Source organism: Corvus kubaryi, unplaced genomic scaffold, assembly GCF_017639235.1.
Source record: "Corvus kubaryi isolate FWS band 111438036 unplaced genomic scaffold, C.kubaryi_AGA036_p1.0 76, whole genome shotgun sequence".
Taxonomy (NCBI): domain Eukaryota; kingdom Metazoa; phylum Chordata; class Aves; order Passeriformes; family Corvidae; genus Corvus; species Corvus kubaryi.
The window spans coordinates 7,536,791-7,563,669 of NW_024582063.1; the positions used below are offsets into that span (position 1 = coordinate 7,536,791).

Below are 26,879 nucleotides of genomic sequence, written 5' to 3' on the forward strand. Positions count from 1 at the left end.
AAAAATCAATAATATTAGAAAAAATTAGAAACAAGCAATTTCCTGGCTAAAAAAAAATGAAACAAAAACCCACCAAAAAAGAGCTCAATATATAAAATTGATGTCTTCTTAGGTCATAGTAGAATGCAGTGATGTTCTGCCCCTTTTGTGAGATACAAGGTATGGAAGAACTGGATGTTCTCTCTGCTCAGCCTAGTACTCACTCAGCTGCAGCTCTCAGTTTGCTTCTGGGATAATTTACATGGTGGCTGATTGCAAGTGTCTCACAGAAATACACACGCAGCCAAATCTTCCCAAAATTGGCTTAACATAAGGGATAGTAGAAAATAGCAACATCTAAAAATAGTTACAGGTCCATTGATTTTTAGGGTCTCTTCACAGTTTTTGCTGTGCACTGTATTATCTTGAAAACTCCAAGCTTTCATTAAAAGAAAGAGAGGGAAAAAAAGAATTTTCACTTGTCAGCTGGGTGCAAAGTCTTGTGTTTGACACAGAGGTCTTGCACTTACTAGATATTTTGTAGTGAATATTTAGTGTAAATATATTTCTCATAGTTTTTATTTGGTCAGTTATCATAAAGGCTAGTAAGTACACATTTTCATTAATAATAAATGTGATTACTCAGTGCCCGTAACTTAAACATTTCAGCAGGTGGATTGAACTGGTATTCTTGCTTTCAAGAGAAGGATGATAGGACTTACAGGTTCAAAGACAGTTGATGATCCTATTACATGTTATCATTTATCTCTCTAAAATAATGGCCTGCATCTGGGAAACTTTCTTTCTCCCTCCTTCCAAATTGTCCAAACTGTTGTCTTTGGACTCTTTAAGCTAGCCTGAAAAGAGAGTGTGTAAAGCCTGCACATTCCTCGTAAGGCTTCTTGCAAAAGTCTTAGGGCTTACTTATAATTTCCTTGGGTACTGTTTGAACTTTCCCCACAAAAGCTAAATATTTTGCATTCAGTAGTCTTTGTTCCTGGACTTTGTTTTTTTGTTTGTTGGGGTTTTTGGTTTTTGTTTGTATGTTTATTTTTTAAGGAGAAACTATTGGATGAACAGTAGTGAGACATCACTCTTCCGTGTGTACACAGGGTGAGCAAAGCAATAGTTAGTAAGAAGCCCTGCAGTCACACCCTCACTGTGTCTTCATTTAAGAGCTTCATCCCTTAGAGTTGCTGCCTGTCCATGTCTCCCAACACAAACAGGAAATACTCTATCCTTGAAGTGCTGTTGTCTTTTTGGTCATTATGGGAACTAGACCAAGTCTGCCATCTCATTTTATGCTGCTCAGCTCAGAGCCAGCTCTACAGTTCTGCAGGGATGGTCCTATTGTCTTCAAAGCCTGCCCAAACTGCTTTGTACTTTTTTCAGCTTCTTGGTTACTCAGAGTTGTTTTTAATCCCTCTAGTAATTGGAGTTTCTCAGTCCTCTTTAGAGTGTTGACCCATTATTGAGCCAGTTTGGTCTGTAAATGTACAAACAATTTACAGTAAATATTTCTTCTTTTCAATCAGGAAGTTTTAATCAAGAAAGTTAGAACTAGCTATGTACATTCAGACAACATAAAGTTTGATTTGAAGTTGCACATGACCGAAGTGGCTTCCAAAGGGTATTTTGCATCTCTGAAAGCTGTCTTCTGTAATACATTTTTATGGAGGAAATGAAAGCAAATTAAACAAGATTTTATGGCTTTTCAGCATCTTTGCTGATAGCTAAGATTATTGTTGTTTTGTAGAAGGGTAGGGTGGAGTCTCACATCTTGGTGCACTGGCCTGTGGACCTTGGCTCTGGTGCAAAGATGGCAGCCCTCCAGCGAGTCGAACGCTAAATGTCACCTGAATCCATCATTACCCGATTAAATCATTCACCTTCCTTACATAAGTGAAAGTCTGTGCATCAGCATTTCTTTCAAAGAATATTTTAAGCCAGCAGTGATAGATATCTTCCCTTTTCCCCAATTTCTCTGTGCCTGTGGGCCAGGCAGAGTAGCAAGTGAGTATTTTTAATTCCTTCCAACACATCTTTTAATCCTGTCATAATGTCATTGTATAGCTACGGCAGCTAAACAGGATGAGACAATAAAATATAAACATGCTGAAATCTGAGAACCAGAGAGAAGTTTAAAAGTATACAGATTGTTCTTTTTTACTACCTCTGCTTTTCTTACCACCTTGAAAATTGTACGAAGCATTTTGATGATTTGGGAGTAAGAATGAGCATCCTGATTGGTGCATGGCTGTTTTGAACCCATCAGAAATACTGAGAAAGAGATGTGATGTACAAATCATGCTGGTACACTAGTATGTATCAATGCCATTATAATTAGGTCTGGATCTCCTTTTGTTACAAACATCTCTGAAAGCCTCCAGCCCACTTACAAAACCCCGTCTCATTTGAAAACAGAGACATGTGAAGTCTCAGCTAGCAAGTGATTTATATTAATGTTTCTATAAATTTTTCAATGACTTTTTCTGGTGTGAAAGTCATTCGGTTTGCAGCTTTACAGACAGATATTCTGTGTGCTTATAAACAAACAATGACAATCCTCCATGCTATCTTGGTAGCATGTATCAAAATTGACCTAGATAAAATACCAGTAGGGACCAAATGTAGATAGTTCAATCTTTCTGACTTGAACAGCTCTTAAGTGACTACCAGGTAGCAGGGGATCAGTTCCCTCTGTGCCTTCAAAGCATTGATTCTCTTTTAAGGTGACCTAAATGCCCTTCATTTCTCTTGAAGATAAAGAAGTTGACTCCAGTGGGAATCAAAGGTAGTTGGGCCCTTACAGGTTCAACACTCCCTAATATCAGCCCGATTTTGAAAATTATGGTGACTTCTATGATGCTGGAAACCCATCTTCCTGAAGCTGAAGGCTGATACAAAACTGTCACGTAGTCAGACCAGCCAGCATCACCTTTACATTTTTGCTTTAAATCACCATATTGCTTTCTAAGAATAAAAGAGAAACAAAAAATATTTTTCAAGTTCTAAATACGTTATTGTTCAGTAACACAGAATACTGATTTCTTCAAAGCAACTCAACATAGTGATTTCACTAAAATGGTCTTTTAAGCTGTTTGTGTCCCTTTGTCAAACACCATATTTAAAAACTAGCTGTTCCTCCTTAGTTACTATTCTAACAGAAAAAGCAACATAAGCAACAAAGATAAAATATAATCCTTCATACATGGTTCTGTCACCTTGAAAAAATACTTGAGATGTTTGGGAACCAAATTTTTAAATGTTCTGTGACTCTGTGTTTACAGTATTGTTTCTGAAGTCATCTGGGTAAAAAGTTGTGAATACAGTCAACTTTAGGCTTAATCATCTCCAGATGACCTGTAGCAGAATTCATAGGTCTGTAATTCGTAGAGCTTTCTTACAGTATCAGGTGAATCTGAGTCTGAGGATTTGTCAGCCAAAAACTGGATTCAGTTAGGTTCAAATCTGATCTCATTCCAGCCTGACCCCACTTCTGAAACCTTACAGATGAGGGTACTTTACATATGGAAATATTTACTCAGACTTAAATTCAGCTAAGTTCTGACTGCAAAGTAGGGGGCAGAGTCTGGAAGAACTGAAACTTTAACCTGAGGGAAAATATTTTCACTTCACCCAGTTCAGCTTCATTAAGACCTATAAACATCAAATAGATTTTTAAGTCTTGTACTTTTTCTCTGTCCTTCTTTTCAGTTAGCCTGTTACTCTTGATTTCCAAGAGCACCTCATTCTTAGTTTCTCAGGAACTGTTCTGTTCTGGTTGGATTATGTATAAAGGTGTGACCTAACATATTGTAATTCACTCTCTGTGTTAGCTTAGATTCTCCTGTGTCTCTCTTTCTAAGAGTTCTCTTTTATTAAATCCCAGGAGACCTATGGCTATAATCCTGGCTACTTTACATTTTTGGAGTTTTGATGCATAGCAATCCACGGACAAGCAGGTGTATTCCTTTAAGTCTGTAACCCAGGAAAAGAGAGCATGAAGGTGGTACCTGGGGTAAATCTCACTGCAGAAAGACTTAAATCCAGTCAAGCAGTAGTCTCTATGAAGAATGAGAACACTTAATTTTTTAATGACAAAGTTTTGAAAAAAAGGTGTTATGCTACAGAAGGTGAAAGAGAAACTTCAGGAGAAAAATGGAACATTATTGAACTGAAATGCAGCTTTGTGATCAGATTATAGCATAAAATTATTACACTGAAGGAATGTTGGTTCATTTGGTTTTTTCCTTTTTTTCTTCTGAAGCTACATTCCCACACAGTAAAAGTTTCAATACTGGTATCTTCAGTATTCCTTCTGCTTATTTTAAGTGGCTCGTGGCTATTCTTTCCAAACACATTTTCACCCTCTATCTAAGTCTTCCTCATAGCTTTTACTTGTCCAAAGATTTTCTGAGCATATTCCAACAGCTTGTAGCAATCCTTTTACATTTTTAGTGTTATAGTGTCAAATACTGTAGCATGAAAAGGGAAATAAAGCTTCTGCTAGAACTTGATGTCTGCAGCTTCTATTTTTGTCAGTATTGCTGGGAGAGAGACCCCTGTTTCAGCCTGTTTCTAGAGCCAGCTTCTCACTCTCAGTGTCTGGGAGGTTCTGAAGTTGTGGCTGTTGATGACAGTAACTTCTGCCAAGGCAGGAGGCCCAGTGCTTTCAGTGACCTCTTCTTTGCTGTGGTTCTTGCTTCTCTTCTTCTGTTACCTTTAGTGTTGCTGGCAGTTGTGGGCAAGAAATGGCCAGAATGGTGTTGAGAATCTTGGCTAAGTTCATTCAGTTGCCTGACTTGTAAAGCCATCGAGTAAGTCCCTGTACCATTAAAATTAGTCTGTCTTCCCACCTCATCTGTACTTCATCTGTGAGGTAAAAAGAATGGTACCTTGGCCCACTTATCCTTGAGCTGGGTATAAAGATGTGACCATCTGAAGCTTCTAAAATTGGAGAGCTGGGTATACGGTGGAAGTTTTAGCAGCTCACCTGCTCAGGATCAAATGGCATCATGTTTTCAGTGAGTCAGTTGTTCTTGATAGGCACAGTGTGTTAGAAGTAATTTCTCATCTTCTGGCTGTGATAATAAAATTTAACAAATCAGTAGAAAAAGGAACTGGTTTTAAATAAACATTCCTCAGTACATGAAGAAAGAAAAGGGGCTTAGGCTGATATAAATCCCATTATATTATTCTAGCACAGGGAATTGTGTTTGGGGAGTGAAGATTTGACATATATTTTTATTTTCAAGCGTCATACTAATTTATATTACTCAGCCCTTTAACTGCCAAACTGTAAAAGTCCATTACGCTACTGAAAGGAATATACAAATTATCCCCTGGCACTTCGGGCAGGAGTTTTACATATACGCTGTTATTCTATCAGCCAGCTAGCTGCACGATTCTATTAAGGAGTAAGTGAGAAAATTATATTGCCTGCAAACTAATTGTACAAAAGACTCTGAAATAAGTAATCAGGGCCCAGTTCTTTCTGAAAACCAGCCAGGAGATATTATAAATTGCTCGATCGCTCTTGTCAGCCCAGTTTAAAGACCCAGAGCTGCCGTGTTGATTTTGTTCACTGTATAACACAACTTCCTCTCCAGCTGTTGACAGGACTGGGCAAACTTGGCTTACACTCCTCCTAGCTGTTCAGTTTCAGCCTTTAATATCTTGAAGGAAGCAAGGAATTGGTAGAGTTTCTGTCTGGATCTTCCTCTGAAATAAAATGCAGATCTGAGTATCTTGAATGGAAATTCATGTCTAGAAGTAAATAAGAAATTATGAAAGCTCTAATGACCTGAAATGTGCAGTAAATTCAGGTTCATAACAAAAATAAATTCACTAACACTTTGAGTGCTAGGTGAAACTCATTTTAAGTATGATATACATAACCACTGCATCTATATGTGGAGACAAAATGTTAGTTCCTTGAACTCTTACTGCAGTGTAGCCATATTCTAAAACGCTGGAACACTTTAGAGGAACCAGCTATCGTCCACATCGTAAGATGTGGATCTTTGCTTCTCTTCCTGTAACTGTTGAACTCATTGGAGGAATTCTGTGCAGCATCTTCAAAGTTCATTTTCCAACACCAAAAATGAAGATTGAGCATCTGCTGTAAAATACAATTCGTTAAAGAAAAACAGTCTGAATTGAAAGGAGATTCCTCCTCTAAGCTTAAGTACTGGAATCCAAGTGACTAGAATAATAGCTCCTTTTAGCATTCTTTAGGTGTCAAGAATTTGCAGGAAAAGTAAGTTACACTGTGCACGCTGCAGACTGTTGCATAGTGTGCACAAATGTGAAATGTCAGGGTTAGAAGTGTCTGCATAATGAAACGAGCAATCTTGCATTTACCTTTCTGGTTCCGAATGCTACTTTTTGGTGTTGGCATCTGTATCTTTGGACAGGGGCTCTTGCTATAGTGGGAATGTTTCACCTGCCCTGGTGGAGAGCTTTGCTTCTTGAAGTTCTCCATTACGATCTTGTTTTCGATCAAGATAGTTTCTGACCTTGTGCAAAGGTATCTTTGACCTTGTGCAAAGCATTTCTGATTCCCTGTTTCTTTTTTTTTTTTTTTTTAATAGGGATGGTAATACATTTATTACTGTAGTATAATGAAGTTCATTAGATACAGTTTGTGAAAGGCTTTGAAGGTCTTCCTGTGTAGTGGTTGTACCTTTCTAAGAATGCCTTGTTAGAGTGGGAGGATAATGTGAATTCTTTTTTAAGCTGGCCGTTACTATCATTTTCTACCTATCCTTCCAAAAGTGTTATTTCCTACGTTTTCTGATGTGTATTGGGAAGACATTTTGCAGGAACTGTTGTGCTGGATTCCCCACCCACCATAACCTTCAGTTTCTTAAACAGCTTTCTCCACAGCACAGACAGGGGAAAAGGACAAAACTGCTTTGACTTTTGTCATTAGCATTCAGACGTACCAAGATCTGTTTTACTCACCAGCATTGCTAACTCACTCATGCAGCAATGTCCAGGAAGAGGAAAGCCTGCAAAGGCCTGAAAAGGTTGTGCCAAATATGCTGGTTGTGTTGGCAGAGTATATATTGTGCCATGCAGACCTCCTTTATCATAAATACTTACTCAGTTTCCAGTAGATGCAAGTGGTTTTAAGTATTACTTCCTGTTGAATTAGTAGTTGCTGAGCATTTGAGTCTTTGTGCAATCCTGCAATCCACTAATGTGATATTTAATGAGGAGACATCAGTCTGGAGAAAGGTAGTCAATATAAATCAGTGTTTACAAAGTGTGATTAACTCTGAAATATTTCATCAATGCTGTGGTCCCAGGCAGACTCTATGCTAATTATTAGAACCTGTGCATGTTTCAGGGGACTCTGAGGGACCCTGAGTGCGGCAAACATGGAGCAGCAAAATTGCGATTATGCTCGGACTGTCTCTGATGACAATTTATGCATTTGGTGTGATGACCTCTTGCTTCCCAAGAGGGCAATAAACAGAATGCATTTTCATTAAGATACTAATGCACTTAATCACTGGGGGAAAGGGTTAGAAAATAAAGAAATACCTTTAAAGCAAGATGTGACAGACTGATGGGGAAGATACTTTATTTTAAAAAGTCAGTATCCTGGTGTAACTTCCGACTGCTGCAAAGTCTGTCATACTGGATGTAGTCATGGGCAATAGGACGTGTGGCTGGGCAGATGAATAAGCTGAGCTAAGGTGTTTTATGAAAAGAGCAGTGGTACTAGGGCAAAAGAAAGCAGATGTTCTCCCATTTGGACTTGGATACTCAAAGATGTGATTTTAGAAAATGCAAAGAAAACTACTCATGTATTTTACTCATTTGTTTACAAGCTTTTCTTTTCTTATTTTTGAGGAAGAATAACAGGTACTAAGCAGTAACCAAAAAAAAAAAAAAAAAAAAGAGACTGCTTTGTCCAGGACTCACATTTAAGGTTCTAGCTTGTTGTAGGCCTTAAGGGGGCAGTTGGGAGAAGCAGAGGCAAAGGCAAGCATCTCTTCAGTTTTTGTTATTCTGACAGCTTGGCAGGAATGATCCTACTCCTAATGCCTCTCAGTACAAGAACTTGGTCTAAAGTATAGAGGGAAGGGGAGATGTCCTAGAGCAGAGATGTGGCCTGGCAGCTGTAGAATGTGCTAGATGTGGTGGTAACAGTCCCGCTGAGCCCTGCCTGATGCTCTGTGCCAGCTGTGGTGGAAGAAGAAGGGTGAATCTCTGTAGTAGCTGTTATGGTTGATTGTGCAGTAAAGCAGTCCTCTTGTACTCTAGGCAAAGAGAGACTAATGAAATTGGCTAAAAAGGAAAATTAAGAGTGCTCAGAGAAGGAACCTGATCATGTGGCTTGGTACAGAAAATAAATTACAAAATTTCTTCCTTCTACCAGCAGGAATAATATTGTATGTGAAGGATTTTGGTAGGGACCATATTTGAAGTGAGACACAGACTCACATTAATTGTGGTTTTGTATATATTTCTTTCATATAGATACCTAGATTAAAAAAAAAAAAAAGTAAGAAACCTTCATCTTTTACCTCAGCTGTTTATTTTTACTTGAAAGGCATTTCCTTTCTGTAGCACTGCTTACTCTTGATATATTCCAAAGTGAAATACAACAGCAATTATATGAGTACTTTTGTATATCTGTTGTGTTGGTTAGTCAGTGATTCTGAACACCTCTTCCCCTGTCTGTCCCATCACAGGTAACATAGAGTACAGCTGCCCAGCAACGAATGAGTGTGAAATCACAAAGCGCAGACGCAAGTCCTGCCAAGCCTGCCGCTTCATGAAGTGTCTAAAAGTTGGCATGCTGAAAGAAGGTAAGACTGACCACCTCAGTATGTATCTCTCTGCAAACACTTGCTGCAACTGTAGGGCAATCAGGAAAGAAGAGAGGCTGGTGAGTGTTCTAATCACTTATTGATTGCAAAGGCAATTTTAATGTATACTTGCTCTTTCTGACATCTGCTTCTTAAGCTATCGAATCATGCTTTATCCACATAGAGTTCATAATCTTGTGTAGTACAGCAAAATGTACCTCAGCATTCAATCATCCTTCAGTAAGTAACTGATAGAATAACCATCAGAGTTCTCAAAGATTCCATTCCTTATCCACTGTTACTCTGTCTGAGTTCTGGCAGGAAACCCAAACACACACTGTGCCTTCCTTTCCCTGCTTTTATTCAGTTGTCATTCCATCAGGACAAATGGAAAGGTTACTTCTAAATTAAACAGGTGTAAGTGTTGAGTGTGTGTACTGAAGTTACTGTAACTACACTGGAGCAAATGGTGGTGTGCAGAAGAGGAGAATCCACCGCCCCCTTTTTTTTTTTTCCTAAAAGTATCTGAGAGCCCCTGCACCTCACTGTAAGTATGCATTGAATGTTTTAATTCGTCAGTTACATTTTGAAGGTATTGAACATAAGAAAATGTTCTCAAGAAATGGTGCTGTCTTACCTGGAACCTGCTTCATCTATGTTACACGAAGAGGTGATTCCTTAAATCTTGCTTGCCTGCTATACACTTATATTGCTGTTAATGTATATGCAAGAATACACTTCTAAGTCCGTGTATTGTATGCATTATTATTGTAGAGCACTGTCACCACCAAGAAAGATGCCATGGACTTCTGAACTAGATAAACATTTGAAATAAAATCAGCATAATGTTCTCTAAGTATTGTATCCAGTGGAGAGTACTTTGTGTTAAGCAACCCCTTTAAAACAGTTGCTTGCAATTTTGCTTTGTCAGTGCTTGGAAACTCAGCTTTAACAGCTGGCTGATTTTTGCAAATGGTTTGATGGTGATGTGTAAAGCAGGTTAAGTATACAGCTACCAGGGTAAAATCCAAGAAACAGCCTAGACCAGTGGAGAGATGATGGGCAAATTAGGCCTATCACGCACCTACAGACATATTCTTATTGGATTATACTTACTAAGAATAAACCTTGTTCTGTGCAACTGCTTTGGCAGATGCTATGATCCTGTGAGCCAAATCCTGCTGTCCTTAGTCTTACTTGAGCAAAACTCCTGTCAGATTTGATGGAGATTTTGCCTCAGTAAGAATGGCAGGATTTGACCCTCTCTTCAGTGGTGATGGGAGAGTTCTTACTTGCCAAAATCCTCATATAACTGAGCACTAGGAGCAGTTACTTGAAAGTGAAATTATGATGCTTAGATAAACTGTAGAAAGAAAGGGATGACTGGGTATGGTATCTTTTGAGAGGCACTGTGCTTCTTAGCATCTTTTTTTAGTAAGTTAAGACCCTGTATCACTAGTCCTAATAAACAGATATATTAGGCAACTTCTTTGAAAATAAAACAGTGCTAGCAAGAGCACATGCAGGTGAATTGATTTAATCCTTTTCCTTTAAATTTTGAGGGCACTATTGTGCATCCATTAACATATATATTTTTAAAAATCTAGGCTGTGCGCAGCTTCTGGGACTGCAAGAGAAAGTTAAGTGTCTCTTCTACAAATGAGTAATTATCTCAGCAAATCTGTGTGCAGATTTACTATGTTTCTGCATGCAGTTTTGTTAACTGAGAAAATTTAGTTAGACAATACAGATGTACATTGTGAGTCAAATTTTTTTGTTTGAATGTTCGTTGTCCATGGATTCAAATCAATCCCACAAGTTTTCTTAATAAGAATTGCATGAATTTTCTACTCTAAATGTACATACCTTTTTCTGAATGTTCTGCAATGACAAAATAACTAATTGCTTTGAAACGGCAGTATTGTTTATCTACTACCTAATATATCAACCTACAAGAACTTAAAAGGCCATTTTATTTTCTTTCCCCCTTTAGTGGCCACTTTTTAAACCATATTGATTCACAGCACGTGTGTAGGATTGTACTTGTAGTAAAGATTTTTTTTTTCTTGTTTTAAGTTAGTTTTGGAGCTGGATGTTGTTGTTTTTACTTATGGGAAAGTCTGGAGATGACTTTTTGACTTGGACCACAGCCACAAAGATAATATACTGACTTCTTTCATATGTAAAGTGGTATAAATTTATTGATTAGCATGGACTTAAAATAAGCTGAAATTATTCTTGCTGTATCTCAAGTGTTTCTTTATGTACAAACAAGGATTTCAGTCCCATGCAGCATGTCAGAGATCATGCTGCAGTAAATCTATTCAAATGTAAACCTGTTCAATTCAATTACCAGTTTATAATAAAATTTGCTGCTGCAGCCTCCACGTTTGTCACAGCAGTCTCTACATGCTGATGGCACAGCATGCCTGGAAATTGACAGCCTAAATCTATTTACAAAAAAAAATTTAGTTGCAGACCTGAAATAAAATCAAGTTTAAGCAGCTTTGAGAGGAGCATCACATTCCTTACAAGAACAGCACATCTGCCAGGGTGCATTTTCTCCAGAAATCTTACCATTTTTGTGGGGGTTTTCTTGTAGAAATTTTCCTTAACAAACTGTTTTTAAGTGTAATCCAAAGTGAAACAATTATCAGACATTGTGTTTCCCTTCACATTTGAAAGGACTTTATAACGTCATTTTGCAAATTGTCATATAAATTTCATTATAGAAATCACAGTGCCTGGAAGAAGACTCTGAGTTTTAGTGGCTTCTAGGGCAAAGTCCAAAAACCACTTAGAGCAAATGTACAGAGTGGCTTCCTTTATGACATCTGCATGTTGAATCGTTTATGTGACAAGATAATGGTGTTTTTCATCAAGCACCGAGCGTTTCTGTGGGAGACCTGGTGTTAGGGTTGTGGGGCTGTGTTTTGGGGTCAAATCCTGGGAGAGAATGGGGATTTCCGGTCACATGGAATACAGGGTGGAGTAAGGATTTTCTGTATCTACTCTCATGGATGTTGGTGGAGCTTAACCACCAACACCTAGATCAAGATTCTTAATAAATTGTGAGTTGTGGGCCAGGAGCCAGAGAGGGAATGCTAAAGCAATGCTGGGCTGGGCTGGAGTGGGATTGAGGCCCTGGCCCCTGGCTGCATCTCGTGTTGAGTATCACAAGAAAGTTTGTACAGACTGATCTGGAGGAACTTGTCAGTTTAGTTCAGCCCATGGATTGTTACTTAAAAATGTGTCTGGAGCTATGGATGGGTTTAGAGTATGTGTTATACTTCATACTGTAGCATTCAGCATAGGCTGATGAGCTTTTAGGCACAGGACAAATACGAGGGTGTTGTGTTTTTATCTACTTTTCTAGGTAATGGTTATTAGCAGCAAAGCAGAATACATTTCACTCAGAAAATTTACATTTTTCTATTTTTAATTTTGTGTGTCAGTGTTACAAAAAAATCAGATTTTTAAGTATCACAATTGATTCTTCTACCAAAATACAGTTTCTTTCACTGCACTTACTTTTTGGTGGATTGTCTCAGATTAATGAGAACAGATGAAACAACATTAAAGATTCTTGTATAGTCTAAGGAGAAACTTTTCAAATGTATCCCTTGAGATTTCTTGAAATAATATTGCAATTGCTAAAAGGGTGCAGGGAGACATGTACAACAATTTGCCCTTTTTAAAAATGAACATTTTTAAGACATTCCGTAGTTTTCACTTCTGTTGGTTTATAATCTGTCTTTTAAGTTTGGCCTTTCAAACTCTTTGGAAGCCAGTGATTAATTTGCTTCAGGTGGTAGAATTAAGTCTGTGTTCATGTGCAAGACTGGGTATTTTTGGCTATTTCCCTTTTTATACAGCTATTTGGACTGAGAAAAAGGGCTTGATTTTTTTTCTTTTCTAAGAAGAAAAACTATATATAAAATGCATAAGATAGTACGGGAAATCTTGAGTAGATACTTGACTTTTTAAAATCTTTCTATTGCTAGGTGATCTGACTAGAACTCAGCTTTTAGTCTTTAATTAGTACTATGTGCCTATTAATATTTGTGGGACTATTTGCTAGCATGTGTTTGTAGTAGATGATACTATTCCAAGTTTATGATGTCTTGTTCTGAAGAGCTTCCCATGTGACGTGATTCCAATGGAGTAATTACTCCAAAATAAAATTACTTTTTGTTTCACATGCAACATTTGTATAACTGTTTGTTCAAGAGGTTATTCCGTATGTTTTAGTTTTCACCATAGAGGCAAAGCCATAGCCTCGGTTTTACCTGTCCCTGTGCTGTAGGGAGGTTGAAGACTACAGTTCAGAGGGGAATCTGTTGAGTGGCACTAATGCTGCTTTTAGACCATGTGGAACATTGCATACTGTTTTAGCTCTCGCAGTTCGATGCAGTAGTACTTCGTGTTTTTACCAGGACTGTTGACACCAAAACATCTCCCATGTGTCTCTCATGTCTGGTATTTGGGTGTTTTCAGAATTTGTTATGGACTGTGTGCAGTGGCTGATCTGCATTGCTTGTTATTTCAGAAAGTCTAGTTCCTAAATGGGTGATGTATGTAAACAAATCTAAGTTTATATGAAAAGTAAAGTATACTACAATAAAATGGCATGGGTTGCTTCATGTAAGTATGTTTGTATTTTCCTTAGGAATGGATGGCCTTTATAAATTATCATCAGTCACTTTGTACCCAGTTAGAATAGGCAGAGTAACAAAATTCCAGCTTAATTAGTCCTGCTATTACAAATGAGAGGCCAGATCCTCACCAAGTATTAGTGGAAGCTCTTGGAGCTGTGTTAGATTGCTGCTCATTTGGCAGGTTTAGCAATCTGTGCTATGGGGAAATCAGCAATATACCTTTTTGTGTCTGTGAATCTTCACAGTTGCTCATACATGAGCCATCATTTAGGCTCTAAAAATGAACAGAAACTCTCTGAGCTCTTCATCTGGCAGTGCTGACTTGATGTGTAACCCTTCCCATGCAGTGCAGTTTGCATGTTGTATTTGCACTGCTCGATGAGTAGCCCTTACCACTTCGCGTTCATTAGTTTGCTTGGGTTTTTTGAGAATTCATACAGGCCCTCAAAGAGATCTCAGCATCCCTAAGGAAATGGTAAGGCAGTAGTTAGAATCAGACTTGTAAAGAATTTCTGGACTTTCAAGTTTTTTCCTTCAGCTGTGATTTGAATAAAAGCAATTACTGACAGTTCTAAAAATACTTGAACATTTTAGGTGGTCATGTAATGAATCAAAAGATAATTACACATGAGTTACACTTCTTCTTAACATGCTAAAATTGGGAGTCTCTAAAATATTTTTGCTTCACACTTTGAGAGATTTCATTAATTAAAATATAAGAATACATTTTTAAAAGAGGTATGTGTATTTTAAAGCCTAAATTACTGAGTTTATTATGGAGAGATTACCATATGAACATCTTTGGCTTGTGTTAAGCAGCAGATCGGATTAAATTATCATATTGATCCTTTCTGGCTTTGACAGTCTATGAAAATGAATCTAATACAGCAAGGAGAACAGGCAGCTTGAGTTTAGTCTTATGTAAAGAGATGCATGATATGCAGAGGAGCAGATTAATGGATTCTCTCTCAAAATAATAAATAAAACTAAGCAATCTTCTTTATGACTAAAAATGTGTTATCACCTATGTTTTGAGGGTAGTGAAAAAGCCTGCTTAATAGGATTCCTTCTAACAGCTCTTTTGAAAAGACCTGTGCATAAGACATTGCCAAGGTAAATTTCTCTCACAAGTCTAATACCATTAGTCTGCCAAGACGAAAGCAGAAATTATTATGGACAAAGTTTTAGTTTCTGCTGCCTTCAGAAATTAGAACAAAGGAAAGGAGAAAGCATTAATGGTATTCAAAGAAAATATTTCTGTACAGGATGACAGTTAATAGAGCGGCAGTGACCTCAGTGATATTTCTTATGCTCTCTATCGTAATATTACACTTAAGGAGCTCCTCCATTAATGCAGGATGTTAAACAAACCTCCTGTGTTACAACATCAGGAGATAACAGTGCGTCTTCTGTTGATGTCTCTTCCAAATATCAGCTCTCTTTTATGTTCCAATGTATTATGAAGGCGTTTGGTTTCTAGTAATGATATTTTTTTGAACTGTTTCTTTTCCTCTTCTGTTCCTTCTTTTCCCCCTTTCTTCCCTTCCTTCCCCATTCACCCATTCCCCCCTTTTCTTCCTTGCTTTTATTTCTCTCTTTTCTTCGCTTTTACTTCTTCCTTTCCCGTTTTTCTTTCCCCCTTCCCCTTTGCACTCCCTTTCTTTCTTTCCTTCAGCATGTGCTTGCTTTAATATATACTGGGACCTGTTAAATCTCCTTGGAAACAATAGAAGCTAATCTCTAAGTGTTGTTGGTGTTCATAAGTAGGCTTCTTTGCTCCTAACCAAAATGTGACCTGATAGCCCAGTTCACACATTAGAACTGACAGCCCAATTTGTCTGCTCTAAAACTCAGCTCATGACTATCCACTCTCTGTAACTGATGAGGAAGGACAAACTATTCAACTGCAGGTTAGTGTTTATAGTGAGCTCAAGTAACTAGCTCTTCTATTCATCAGCTAGAAGAATACCCCAGAAAAAGCAAATATTGGAGATGTGAATATTCTTCCCGAGTTTAGAAATCACACAAAAGCACCTAGAGCTCCTACCGAGTGTCGGCCTCCTGAGGAGTTTTCATGGTGCTTGTGTTGCAGCATTGTGCCACTCCGATTTGTGTTGTTTCTGAGTATTTTGGTGAGTAAGACAGAGACATCCCAGCAATTCACTGGACTTGGTCTTTAAACAAAACTTCTCTCCTTCTAGATCCAATTTTGTTTTACAGTTGTCCCTTTATACAAATGCTCCACTTTCATAAAAGAGGAGGTATGAAGTGAACGTGGAGAAAGCAGTATTGTTTATAAGTCTGAGTTTGAGAACTATTTACATTTCTTGGCTTTACACAGATCTGTGAATGGGGAGGTTTTTGTGTTAGCATTTGCAAATCTGAGGTCAGAGCTGTTTGCTGGCTCACTCACCAGCAGCTTCCATGAGGTTAGATGTTAGGTTTGAGTCTGCTCACAGAGTCGTTGCTTCTGAGAATCCCAGTGACAGCAGTTGTTTGCAAAGAATGCTTTCAACCTAAAGTTACTTTGTACTTTTGTTATTGCAAATAATGAGTTTGAAAGATGTTGAATAGGATTAAATTTTACAGTAATTTTCTTAGTGCACATACCTTACATATTACTTGCTCGGAATTGGAAGGAGTAGGTTCTGCAGATTCATGAGTCTACTTAAATTGGAATACTATTAAAAATTAATCACTTTGTACTAATATTTTCTCATCATAATCTGAGGTGGTTAACTGCACATCCTCATTTGTCATAGTTCTTTTCATCCTAAAATAAGGAAGCAGCACTTTCCTTATTTTACTAGAAAATACTAAATTTTTTGCAAAAGATGTTTGTTGGATTCAGCCCCTATGAACATTTGCTTATGCACTGGAAGTATAGTGACAGCAATATAAGTAATAAGGGTGGGTAGAGACAAGTCTGAAGGATGTAGGACTTTTCCCATGATCTCACAGACAAATAGCTGCCTTTCATTCGTGGTCTCTGCCATCCATAAATACATTCATCAGTGTGGCACTGCCGTTTATCGCAGAGCACTTGAATTCTTGTGTGTGGGTCCTGCCCTATATTAAATAGGGGTCATTTTGTAAAGAGTAACATTAATGTAATTTGTATTCTTCACTTTTCTCTGTTTCTGCTGTGCATCCCCTTGTACATCCCCTGCTTGGGTGGAATAGGTGTAGCATCTCTGGTAGAGGTACATTTAAGGGTAATGCATATGCATATCTCTGAAGTGCCCCTCTGGAGCCAGCCTTTCTGTATTTTGCTCAGCACTTGCTTGGGCAGCACTCCCTCTCCTCACTAAGTCTCTTGATGCATAAAATCTTTGTAGCAACAACAAAATGTATGGTAGGATTATTTGGGGTGAAGGGCTGAAATGATGCAGGTGCTGGTAATTAGAATCCATGTGGCAGGTGTACAGGCAGACTTTTGCTGCTTGGGATGGATTGGCACCGAAAAGCCTGGAGCTTGAGGAGCTCTCTTGGCCTCTTCACTCAGTCAAAGCAATGAGTTTGTTGAAAAGCAAGAAGATTTCTACCTGCAGTTGTTACCTCTGACCTCATATAGTACCATCCCTCAAATGTTTCACACTTCTACATCTCTGCTGTCCTACAAAAAAAAAAGTTAGAATCAATGTGAGTTTTGAGACATTAATGTAACTAAGCCACAGTTTTCTCTCTGACCAGTCATTGCCCTTTTATAAGCTGAGGTGTTTCTGCAAGTGGTGAGCCTTTGCCAGTTCTACTCACTGAATCACTGGAATATGAAGTTGGAATATTATTTCATTTGGAGTTTGTAATGTTGCTTTTGTGGTTGAAAGTCAGCAGTCTGAAATCTGAAATTAATGTGATCCTCTGCAATGAATTGTCCTTTTGTCAGCTTTTGCCATGCTTACTAGCTATTCTAGTAATAGATCTCATCTAACCAGTCTTTCCTTTTTTCTTTTCTTTCTTTTTTTTTTGTTAGGGTATTTATATGACAGAAAAGGGAAACTATGAGGGGAGTCTGTTGTGCTCACAATAGTCACTTAATATAGCTATTAGTCTTTATAAATGAAAAACACAGCTTTATTTTAAGCCTCAATAGGCTTTTATTAGATTAATGATTCTGGAGAAAGTCAAACACAGCTATGTTAAATATATACACTTAATAATATCAATATTTTCCTTTTTGCTCTTTATTGTTCCAGCAAAGCTAGTAAGTGTATCTGTTTTTCTCTGAAGCATCTGGTTTAGGTCTCAGGATCATCAGGTATAAGATGAGAAGTCAGTTTGATTTACAGTTTTAGTTTAGCAGATCCAAAATCAACACTCCCTACAACTTGCTTGCATAGGGTCTTACTGCAGTCCATGTTAAAACAGTTAATTATTAAAATACTTAATTTAGAAAAATTGAAATACTTTCTAAAAGAAAGTCTGCGTGATACTGTCCCTTAATCAGCTTAACTCCAGTCTGTGCCCTTAGTGGCAGAATTGTTGGTGTGCTGTAAATGTTTATCAGCAAAACTACTTGACTAGCAAGAGAGAATGTTGATAACTTGCTGCATGCTGAGCACACAGAGACCCTAGGAAAAAACAAGTAGTACAAGACCATCATCCTCATCTTTTGTCTCCTTTTCTTTTCATCTTCAGCCAATCATTAGTCCATACAGTGCTGTTCTTGTCATTTTCAGTCAGCAATGTGAAAATTACTTCACCAATGCCCTATGTCTCTTAATACTCCCTTTCAGTCCTGTGGGTGGCTGACTGAAGACAAGCCACGTCTTCTCTTCTGATCTGAATCAATCAACAGATCAGTCTTGTATCATTTGTTCAGCACTTGTCCAGCCACATACTGCTTTTCATCTGCCAGATTGGGTTTACAATGGTCTCCAGGGTCTGCAGTTGCTATGCTCTCTCTCATTTTCATATTTTCTGTAGTTCGGTCAAAGCTTTAGAAATGGGCACCTTACATTTCATTAGACGGTCAATCTCACGTTTCAGTGGTTAATATTTGGGAAGAGGAACTTGTTTTAAGTCACCAGAACTACTCCATTTCTGGATATGAAGTGGTATCAGTTATGGTAAGATGACTTAAGAGATGGCATAAATACACTTTGGATCCAGATTGAGGGTACCTGCCTGTTAGTATTGAAGTATTAAGAGAGGTCTTGCTCTGAACTGATTTTTCAGGCCACAAGCCACTTGCTAGCTTCCCTGTCAAACTTTTAATGAAAGCTCTTAAGTTTCTGGTTTGAAGACAGAATAGACTACTAAATATCAAAATAAAGGAAAATGAATGTTTCCCTTAAAAAGTAGCAATCTGTTTTATAATACCAGTTTAAATGTATTGCTTTTGTGAATTCTTGCTCGAAGATGGAGTAGAAAAGTTTCTGTGAAGTTATAACTCAGGTGAAGAATTGGGCTGAGATAATAAGGGACTGAATAGGCTCTGCCTTCTCAACAGCCCTCAAGAACAGCACCCAAAATACAAGTCTCTGAGTGTATTTCAGACAAAAAGAGGCTGGAACACCTCTTGAGTCTGGTGGGCACAGCCATAGTCTTTGCTGGTCTTACATCTGCTGGAGTGTGCCACATGCCCCATGGCTTGATCCTGTGTGAGATGCAAAGGGATGCAGTAACTGGAGAAAAAAGCCACAGAGCAGCTAAGATGACATAAGATTCTTCTCTTTTCTCTTTTTATCTTCTCTCATTTTCATGACTTTCTATTTATTTCCTCTTCCAAACCACTATTGCATCAGAAGAATGCTGATGAGAAAATAGTTGCTGTGAGCACATATCCTCCAGGCAGTGTTTTTTTTCTGGCCAGGTGGGAGAGAGAATCATTAATTTCTTGAGGTTCTTGTTAGCTGACTCACTGTTTCGTGAGGACTAGTCAGGCTGAATGACTGTATTTCCTTCTGGGCATCCTGGTATTGCTGGAGATACCCATCCTGGCAAGATGCTTCAGCTCATCTCCAATTAAAATACTTGTTATGGAAGTATTAAACACAGCTGATTAATGAAGTTAGAAAAAACATTTGAATGCAGAGCATTAAGGTTTCCAACATTAGTGTTCCTCTACAGAGAGGTGTATGCGATGAGAAAGCGTTTGGAATGTTAGCAATCCATCCCATTTTGTTCTCATTTGTTTTCTCTAATTTCCTGCCTTTTTTAATGCTGGTTAGCTGAAATAAGTACTCTTTCCCTCCTCTTCACCGTCCCCTCCCCATTTATGGAATAGCCCATAACACGTGCCTGTAAAGTGGCTTCTTGGGAATTTGCAAGTCTTTGAATGTGTTATCTGATTAAAGGGATGTATGTGTCTTTAATTCTCGTCTGCAGTTTCACCTCTGACCCCATCTGTTAAAGTGGAAAAGGGCTGAGAGTCAGCAAAGTCCCAGATTCAACCCAGATAACCTGCAGTGTGCACATTTGAATGCTTTAACTCCTCAGTTGCCCCTGAAAATTACATACTTAATTAAGTGACAGGTTTAGTTGGAAAATGTGGTGGGTCTGATATGAGACAGGTGAATTGTTTGTTTTGTTGATATGCTTAAGGTAGGATAATTTAGTTCTGGCTTCACCTTTTCTGTTAAAGAAGAAATGAACATGTAGAGGTGTGACATGAACATGTATAAGATCTTGTTTGCATGTGTGTAATTTCATTTATTTATTTTTTTTTAATAGACCAGTTTCTTACTTACAGAAAAGAAGTGAAAATTCAAACCCCTGTTTGTTACATATACTCCCTTTTGGAAAAAAAAGCTGAATTATGTGGTTGGAAATGATGTTGCAGTTTTGGATGGGATTTTTAAATACTCCTGAATAAGGCAGTAGAAATACCATCATTGAAAGATTGAAGTAGATGACATGAGAGTTATTTACATTATATTTTGTTAATATTGTGCTTTTTTGCAGAACAAAGTACTGTGGATTTTCTGTGCTTCACATGTAGATACCATAAGTGATGAGAATATCCCAATATGTTTGAACCTGTGGGTGTTTTGCTTTTTGCTCTGGTCATTTTCTTTTCTAGCTTTCAAACATTCTTAAAACTGAAAGGATTTTCAGTATCCCAGATCCATCCCTCTTCTCTAGAAGCTAGAGCCAAATTCTTCCCCCACTTACATCTGTTCAACTCTGGTGGTTTCACTTATGCTACGTGGCTGTAACAATGCAGAATTTGTCCTAATCTGCCCTTTCTTTTTTTGATGGAGAATATGCACGTGCAAAGTGTACGTGAGCACAGTAAGTTGAACTGCAAATACAAAAAATGCATGTATATTGTGTGTGTGTGTACACACAAATAGATAAACAGCACACAGATAGGTTTGATAGTATATCTACTGTACATAATATTGTAAATGGTGTCTTGCTGTGCTGGAATCTAGGCAATATGAGTTCAGTACTAAAGTGTTCAAGTTGCACCTGAGCTAGCTGGAGCCTGCCAGCCTCTGCAAGCCCACTGAGAGCATCTGTCTCGCCACCACCTTGCTCATGCTGTGTCCTCTGCAGGCTCTCCGATTCTTCTGACTATGAGCATAAATCATCCACCTGTCAGGAGCTCGAGCTGCCTGGATTATGCAATGCCTGCCTTCATTTGGAGATGGTGTGAGCAGAAGATTGCGGCAAATGGTTTGCATTCATTTTAATGCTGCTCCCGCATCTCTTCAGCTTTAATGAGGGTTCAGGGTGGTGACAACTCCCTGAGACAATGGAAGTCCTAGAGACCCAAGCTTTCTTTGTATGTTTGTATGGCCTAGTTTAGATTTTTTTTTTTCCTTTTTGGCTTTTTTCCCCCTCCCTTTTTTTTCATCCCCCCTCCAAAGAAATGAATGGCTTGAAAATTGAGGCAGAGAACTGGTACTGCACAAAACCAGCTGTCCATAGCTCTGCTTTTTGGCCTTGTAATACTTCCCTCCAGCTGAGCAATGAAGAATTTAAAAATCAGTCATGTTTAATGTTGATTGTCCATTTGTGCTGTCTAAAGCTGCATAGTGCCTAGTTGCCTTCAGTTCAATGTGTAAAAATCCTACCTTTGCATTTTATTCAGTTACAGGTGTATTGAATTGCATGATTAAGGGTCACATACCATGTTGTATATTCCAAATTTAAAGTACAGATCCTCTATCTTAAGGTCTCCTTGCATTAACAAAAAAAAAAAAAATCGACTTTCAGTAAAATTGTCTTATTTCAGCTTGGTAGACCTGAACTAAATTCCTTATTCACTCGTAATTTTCATAATGAATTCTAGACAGAATAAATATTAGTATTTATTCATCTGTGTAAACAGAAGGAAAAAAATGGAGGTTGGGAGACAAAAGCAGAGAAGTCCTTTCAAAGGCAAATGTTGAAGGTGGTGAAGCGGTGAAGAGAATTTGTGTCTTCACACCTGTAGTATCTGTCTGCCCCTAACCTCAAACAAATCCCACCAGATTCTTGCAGGTACAGCCTTTAGACTGTAGCCTTATGTTCTTAGTGGCCTGAAAAATACATGGTAGTAGTAATAGTAAAATACTTAATTTTGATACTACTCAGTAGTTAGCAGGGTAAGTCCACGTTTAGTATCCTAATGCTACAGGTTTGCTGGTTTTCACCCATATTTAAGGAAAAAAACTTGTTGAATACTTTTGAAACACCTTGCACTTGTGCCACATGATTTTTCTGCAGTGAATGTGTCATGAGCTTGTCAACAATTTTTTTGGAGAATATTTATTTTAGACTATTAGAGAGCACCTGTGATATGTAGGCAGTAATGTCTCCATTTTACGATATTAAACCTCAGACAAAGAGAACAAGAGTTGCTTAGTAAAAGTCACATGTGGTGTTAGAGGCGCAGCTAGGAGAAGAACTTCTGCTCCAAGATTAATGTGTCATTCAGCCTGGGACTTCAAAGTCCAGCCATGTCCACCCCTTTCTCACCCAGTGACTGAAAGAGAGAAAGGTTTATTGCTTGTTCACTTGAGGTTTTACATTACTCTTTTTAACACTTCCCTTTACATGGGAACTGCTCAATCAGCTGCTGGTGAAAAGAATCCTAAAAGGTGAAGTCAAATTAAGGGCAGCTTTTGTCAACAGGGAAAATAAAGCACTGTATTTCAATGCACCTGTATATTTCCCGTTGATATTAATAGAAGATGCTTAGACACGTGGAGAGGAATGTGTGTTGCCAAAATACTTAAATTTTTCTCATGGTGAAAATTTCCCCAGCTGACAAGTAGCACGAGTGGCAGCTGAATGTGGAGTACATAGTGTGTGGAACACACACTCCTGAATTGCAGCAATACTTGGAAACTCTGCCGGTGTCTATGTTCTGCTGCCTTGGTCTGAAAGCCAGGGAGTTTCATGCAACCTGGTCATACTTAACTAGGACCACACAGAGCAAGAGAGGTTTTTTAGTAGGCTGTTTGGGGAAGAGTGGAGACCCTAGTGTGTTTAGACTTTGAGAGCTTTGCTGTGAGCCTTATTTGCTTCTGGTTGCAAGCTACCCTTCCATGCCATTCCCTCCCCCCTCCAGTTGTAATTTGATGGAAAGCCAGCAGTACTGCAGTTTTATGCAAAGCCTCCAGTGAACTCAGAAAAGATTATTATTTCTCACTTTGTCTTTACAGATAACTTTAAAATTTTATGCATCAGAACGCAGGATTATCTGAAGACACAAATGCAACACAACACTGACAAAATCAGATGAAAAATCTCACTCTTTCAGCTATGAAGAAATTAGATTTATCATCAGAAAAGCATTCTCTTTTCATTTTCTGAAAGGTGCTTTTTGACAGACCCTTTGCAGTGGACGTCATGCTCACAAAACATGCTGTCACAGGGCTATTTGAATATGGTGACAGGCTCATTATCATGTTGAAGACAACTGACAACACTGCAGACTAGAAATGGACAGGCTTGCCAATCAGCTGTTGAAAGGATTGCAGTTGAAATAGAGGTTTTTTTTGTTCTGAGAACAGTAGTACAAATTGACTACATTAATTCTTTTTATTATGGTTGCGTACACTGTAGTTAAGGGTCCGTCACTGTTTCCATTATAAATCCCTGTTTTCAAGGGTTTATTAGTAGACCATAAAAAATGGTTCCTGTTGAAATTTTGCATTAAAAATATATATTACCCTAACAGAACAAAATTTCTGTGGTAACTGTGTGGAGGAGGGAGGGCAGAGAAAGGGATTGACTGATTTTAGCTGAAAATTGCATAAAGCTGAATGCATTATTATTTTTATAGAATCTTAGATGTCCAAGAGTTTTATAGACAGGTTTGTGCCTCGGGAGTTTACAATTTCTGGATGCAGTGCTGCCAACACTTATTATGGGATGGGATTTTCCTGGTAGTTTCACTGGAATTAGTAAAGCACCAAACCTTATCTGCAGTAGTAGGTATTTGCAGATTCAGGTTGAGTAGTCAAACAATCTTGAGAAGTTGTTTTGCCTTTTCACGGACCTCAAAAATAGTGAGGTTGGGGTTTTTGTTTTGTTTTAATACTAATCTGGGATGTTAAATGATGACCTGAGATACAGGGAATTTTGTATATATAGTGATATTCCAAGCTGAAATGATTCCACCAATATACTTCATTTATGTTAAGTGAAAAGATTGGTGGAATTTATCTGCTTTAATCAGAGGTGGTGGTCCTGGGATATCTTTTAATAGTGGAATTTCCCAGGTATTGGAGTTCATGCCGCTGTAGTTTCTAGAGCGATCTACAGCATCATACTTCTGTGCAAATGCAGGAGTGTCTGTTTTGACAGGTCTGAACAGCTCACAAGGTATCTTCTGCTTAGCTCTGGAAGCAAGGATGTTCCTCTGAGACCCCTGAGAGCCTGATGTGGCAGGTGTTCTCAGAGCACCCCGTCACACCTCAGCACATGGACACCACACCCAGTGTCTGCAGTCATCGTTTCTCCTGTACCATCCTGGTGATCCCACTGCTGTGCCTCAGCAACAGCCAGTTTGTGGAAAGGGAGAGGTGATGTTTCTGCATCCAGGATGATTGCTTTTTTTTTCCCACACCCTTGCCATAACAGAGCTTTTTCCCAGTAGCTGGAATATCTTTTCATTCATCATACAGTGGGGGGTGTCAAATCTATGTAATCTATATATGCTCTAAACTGGAAGGAACTGATGTTGTATTTTCTAAGAGAAGAAATCCAAGTATGCTGGAGAAAAGGCATGTTGACCTACCTTCCTGCAGAAACAGGAATAGGAGGCCAAGAGTCCTGAAAGGAGCAAGGTGTTTCCGGGAAGCCTGGTGGAAGCACAGGTCTGAAAGTTAGTTAGGAATTGTATACAAAAACTGGGTATAGGTGGCAGCAGTATGTGTACATTGGCTCATTTATATTCTGCCCTGAGAGCCTGCCTTTCCCCATGCTTTGTACAGGAAGCCTGAATCTCTCTTCAGGATCCAGCTGCATTTGGTGGGTCAGATGGAAGAAACACTGTGGTACATAGGAGGTACATATCCTTTTGTGGGAGTTGGTTAAGTATAAAATGAGATACTGAAATAGAAAAAGTCCACTTGTAGACCCCCCAGTTATTAAATTCGTTTATCACCCAATATGAATCTTTAATACGTTCACTAAATATTTGGTGTGAGGCTGATCCAGAAGGAAGACAGAGTTTTGCACAGAGTTTTTGCTTAGAGCGTTTTGCTGGAAGCTTACAAGGAAAAATAATTTTACTTTGTAGTTCCATGGCTTCAAACATTTGCAGCCTTAATTGATGCTCATTTGATTACTTGATTTCAAAGCACAATCAATTACCTTAATGCATATCACTGTTCTCACAACTACGGTGATTGCAAAATTGTGAATGTAAAAATGGAAGTCACTTCTGAAAATTAAGTCTGCAATTCCATTTGCAAAGTCAGAACTCTGACTCTCATGAATTACATCAGCACAGAGCAAAGGGGAGTATATTGTCATATTGCCTGAGCTATTATAATATATCAGGTCAATTGTGTGCATACTTAAAATCTTTAAAATATTTATGCTTCTCTATTGAAGTCAGTCGTCTGTTTCTAGGAGGAAACTTCCTGAAGATACATTAACTAATGCAGGATGTTGAACCTAAAAAGTAGTGTTTAGTTGCGAATTACTAAGGAAGGATTTTGTCTTTTCATGAAATCATGGCTCCGCCGAAGTCAGTGGCAAAGTTGCTGTTGGTCTGGGGGCAGATGGGTTTTTATGGAGTGAGTAATTCTAATGATTAAATCAGACGATTGGAGTCAAGACTTTATTTCTATTCCAGAACAAGACACTTCTACTTAGTGTGCCTCCAGCAAAAATATAATAGATACAATAATATGGAGCTCACCTGCATGTTGTGAGGCTTATTGAATTAATATTTATGGAACACTTCAAGATTCTTTGATAGAAAGTGCTATATGGCTGCATACTATTACAATAAAGTCCTGAAAAGCAAATCAATCTGGAGTTAGTCTTACCTCATCCAGTTATAACTAACTGCTGGAGCTGCCTATCATGTTAGAGAGAAGAAAGAAAAGAAAACTAGAAACAATAAGTATTAAAAAGAAATCCCAATTATTTGGAAACCTTGGGCTTAATGTTTCAATTAACATTTGTGGTTAGACCCTTTTTTAATGCTCTGCTAGCTAGATTCCTGATTGAAACCAAGCGTAACATAGTAACTTTGTGTGGTTTGGGAGAGTAAATTAATATTTCCTTCTTCTGCCGTAAATTGCTTCAGAGAGCACACATCCTACACCTCGCCTACCAGACATGTAAATAGCATTATCTTTGAATCATTGGTTCCAGCAATGCCATGTATGAACAAATATTGTTGATTCATTGATGCAGGGGTTTTTGTTGGCTAAGTATTTTCATATTTGCTTTTGAAAAGAAAACAAATACTCTTACCATTAAAAGCTGCATTGATTTGAAATGAGCTACACATAAGGGTGGACTAATTACCTAATTTTTCTTCTCATCAATCAAACTCTCATTACCTTGAACATCCTTCTGAAAAGTTAACAGAAGACCTGAACAGCAGTCTTTAAAGAGAGTGTTACAAACAGCAGTGCCCTGAAAAAAACTACCCAAAATGTAAGTGTGCTGAAGAGACATTGGTTGAATAAAACTATTCATATCATGCAAACAAAGCAGCTTATCAGGTGTGTAACTTCATTTTGCCTATCACCAACTGCAGGAAGAAAACTCTGAAATCTAGGCTATGAAGCCTGGAGGATATTGATGTTTTAGCAAAACAACACAGGCATGGAATATTCTTTTTCCCCAGGACTGACCTAGTAAATTGTGCAAGCACCAGGAGAAATTTTGCCACCTGTCCCTTATAATCAAGGCCTGTCCCTTACTTAGTCTCATTTCAGTGATATAATTAAATGACACCATTTTCCCATTTATGTTGCATGAACACTGCCAGAATCCTATAGTCTTATCC

At 38.2% G+C, this 26,879-nt stretch overlaps 1 protein-coding gene across 6 annotated transcripts in view; it reads left to right on the forward strand.

The window, feature by feature from the left end:
• ESRRG (estrogen related receptor gamma) overlaps positions 1-26,879 on the forward strand; it is a 342,923-nt gene that overhangs the window by 220,881 nt on the left and 95,163 nt on the right. For all 6 annotated transcript variants that reach the window (XM_042051853.1, XM_042051852.1, XM_042051850.1 and 3 more), the window contains one exon: positions 8,691-8,807. In XM_042051853.1, the coding sequence (XP_041907787.1) occupies positions 8,691-8,807 (117 nt within the window). The remainder of the gene's footprint in view (positions 1-8,690; positions 8,808-26,879) is intronic.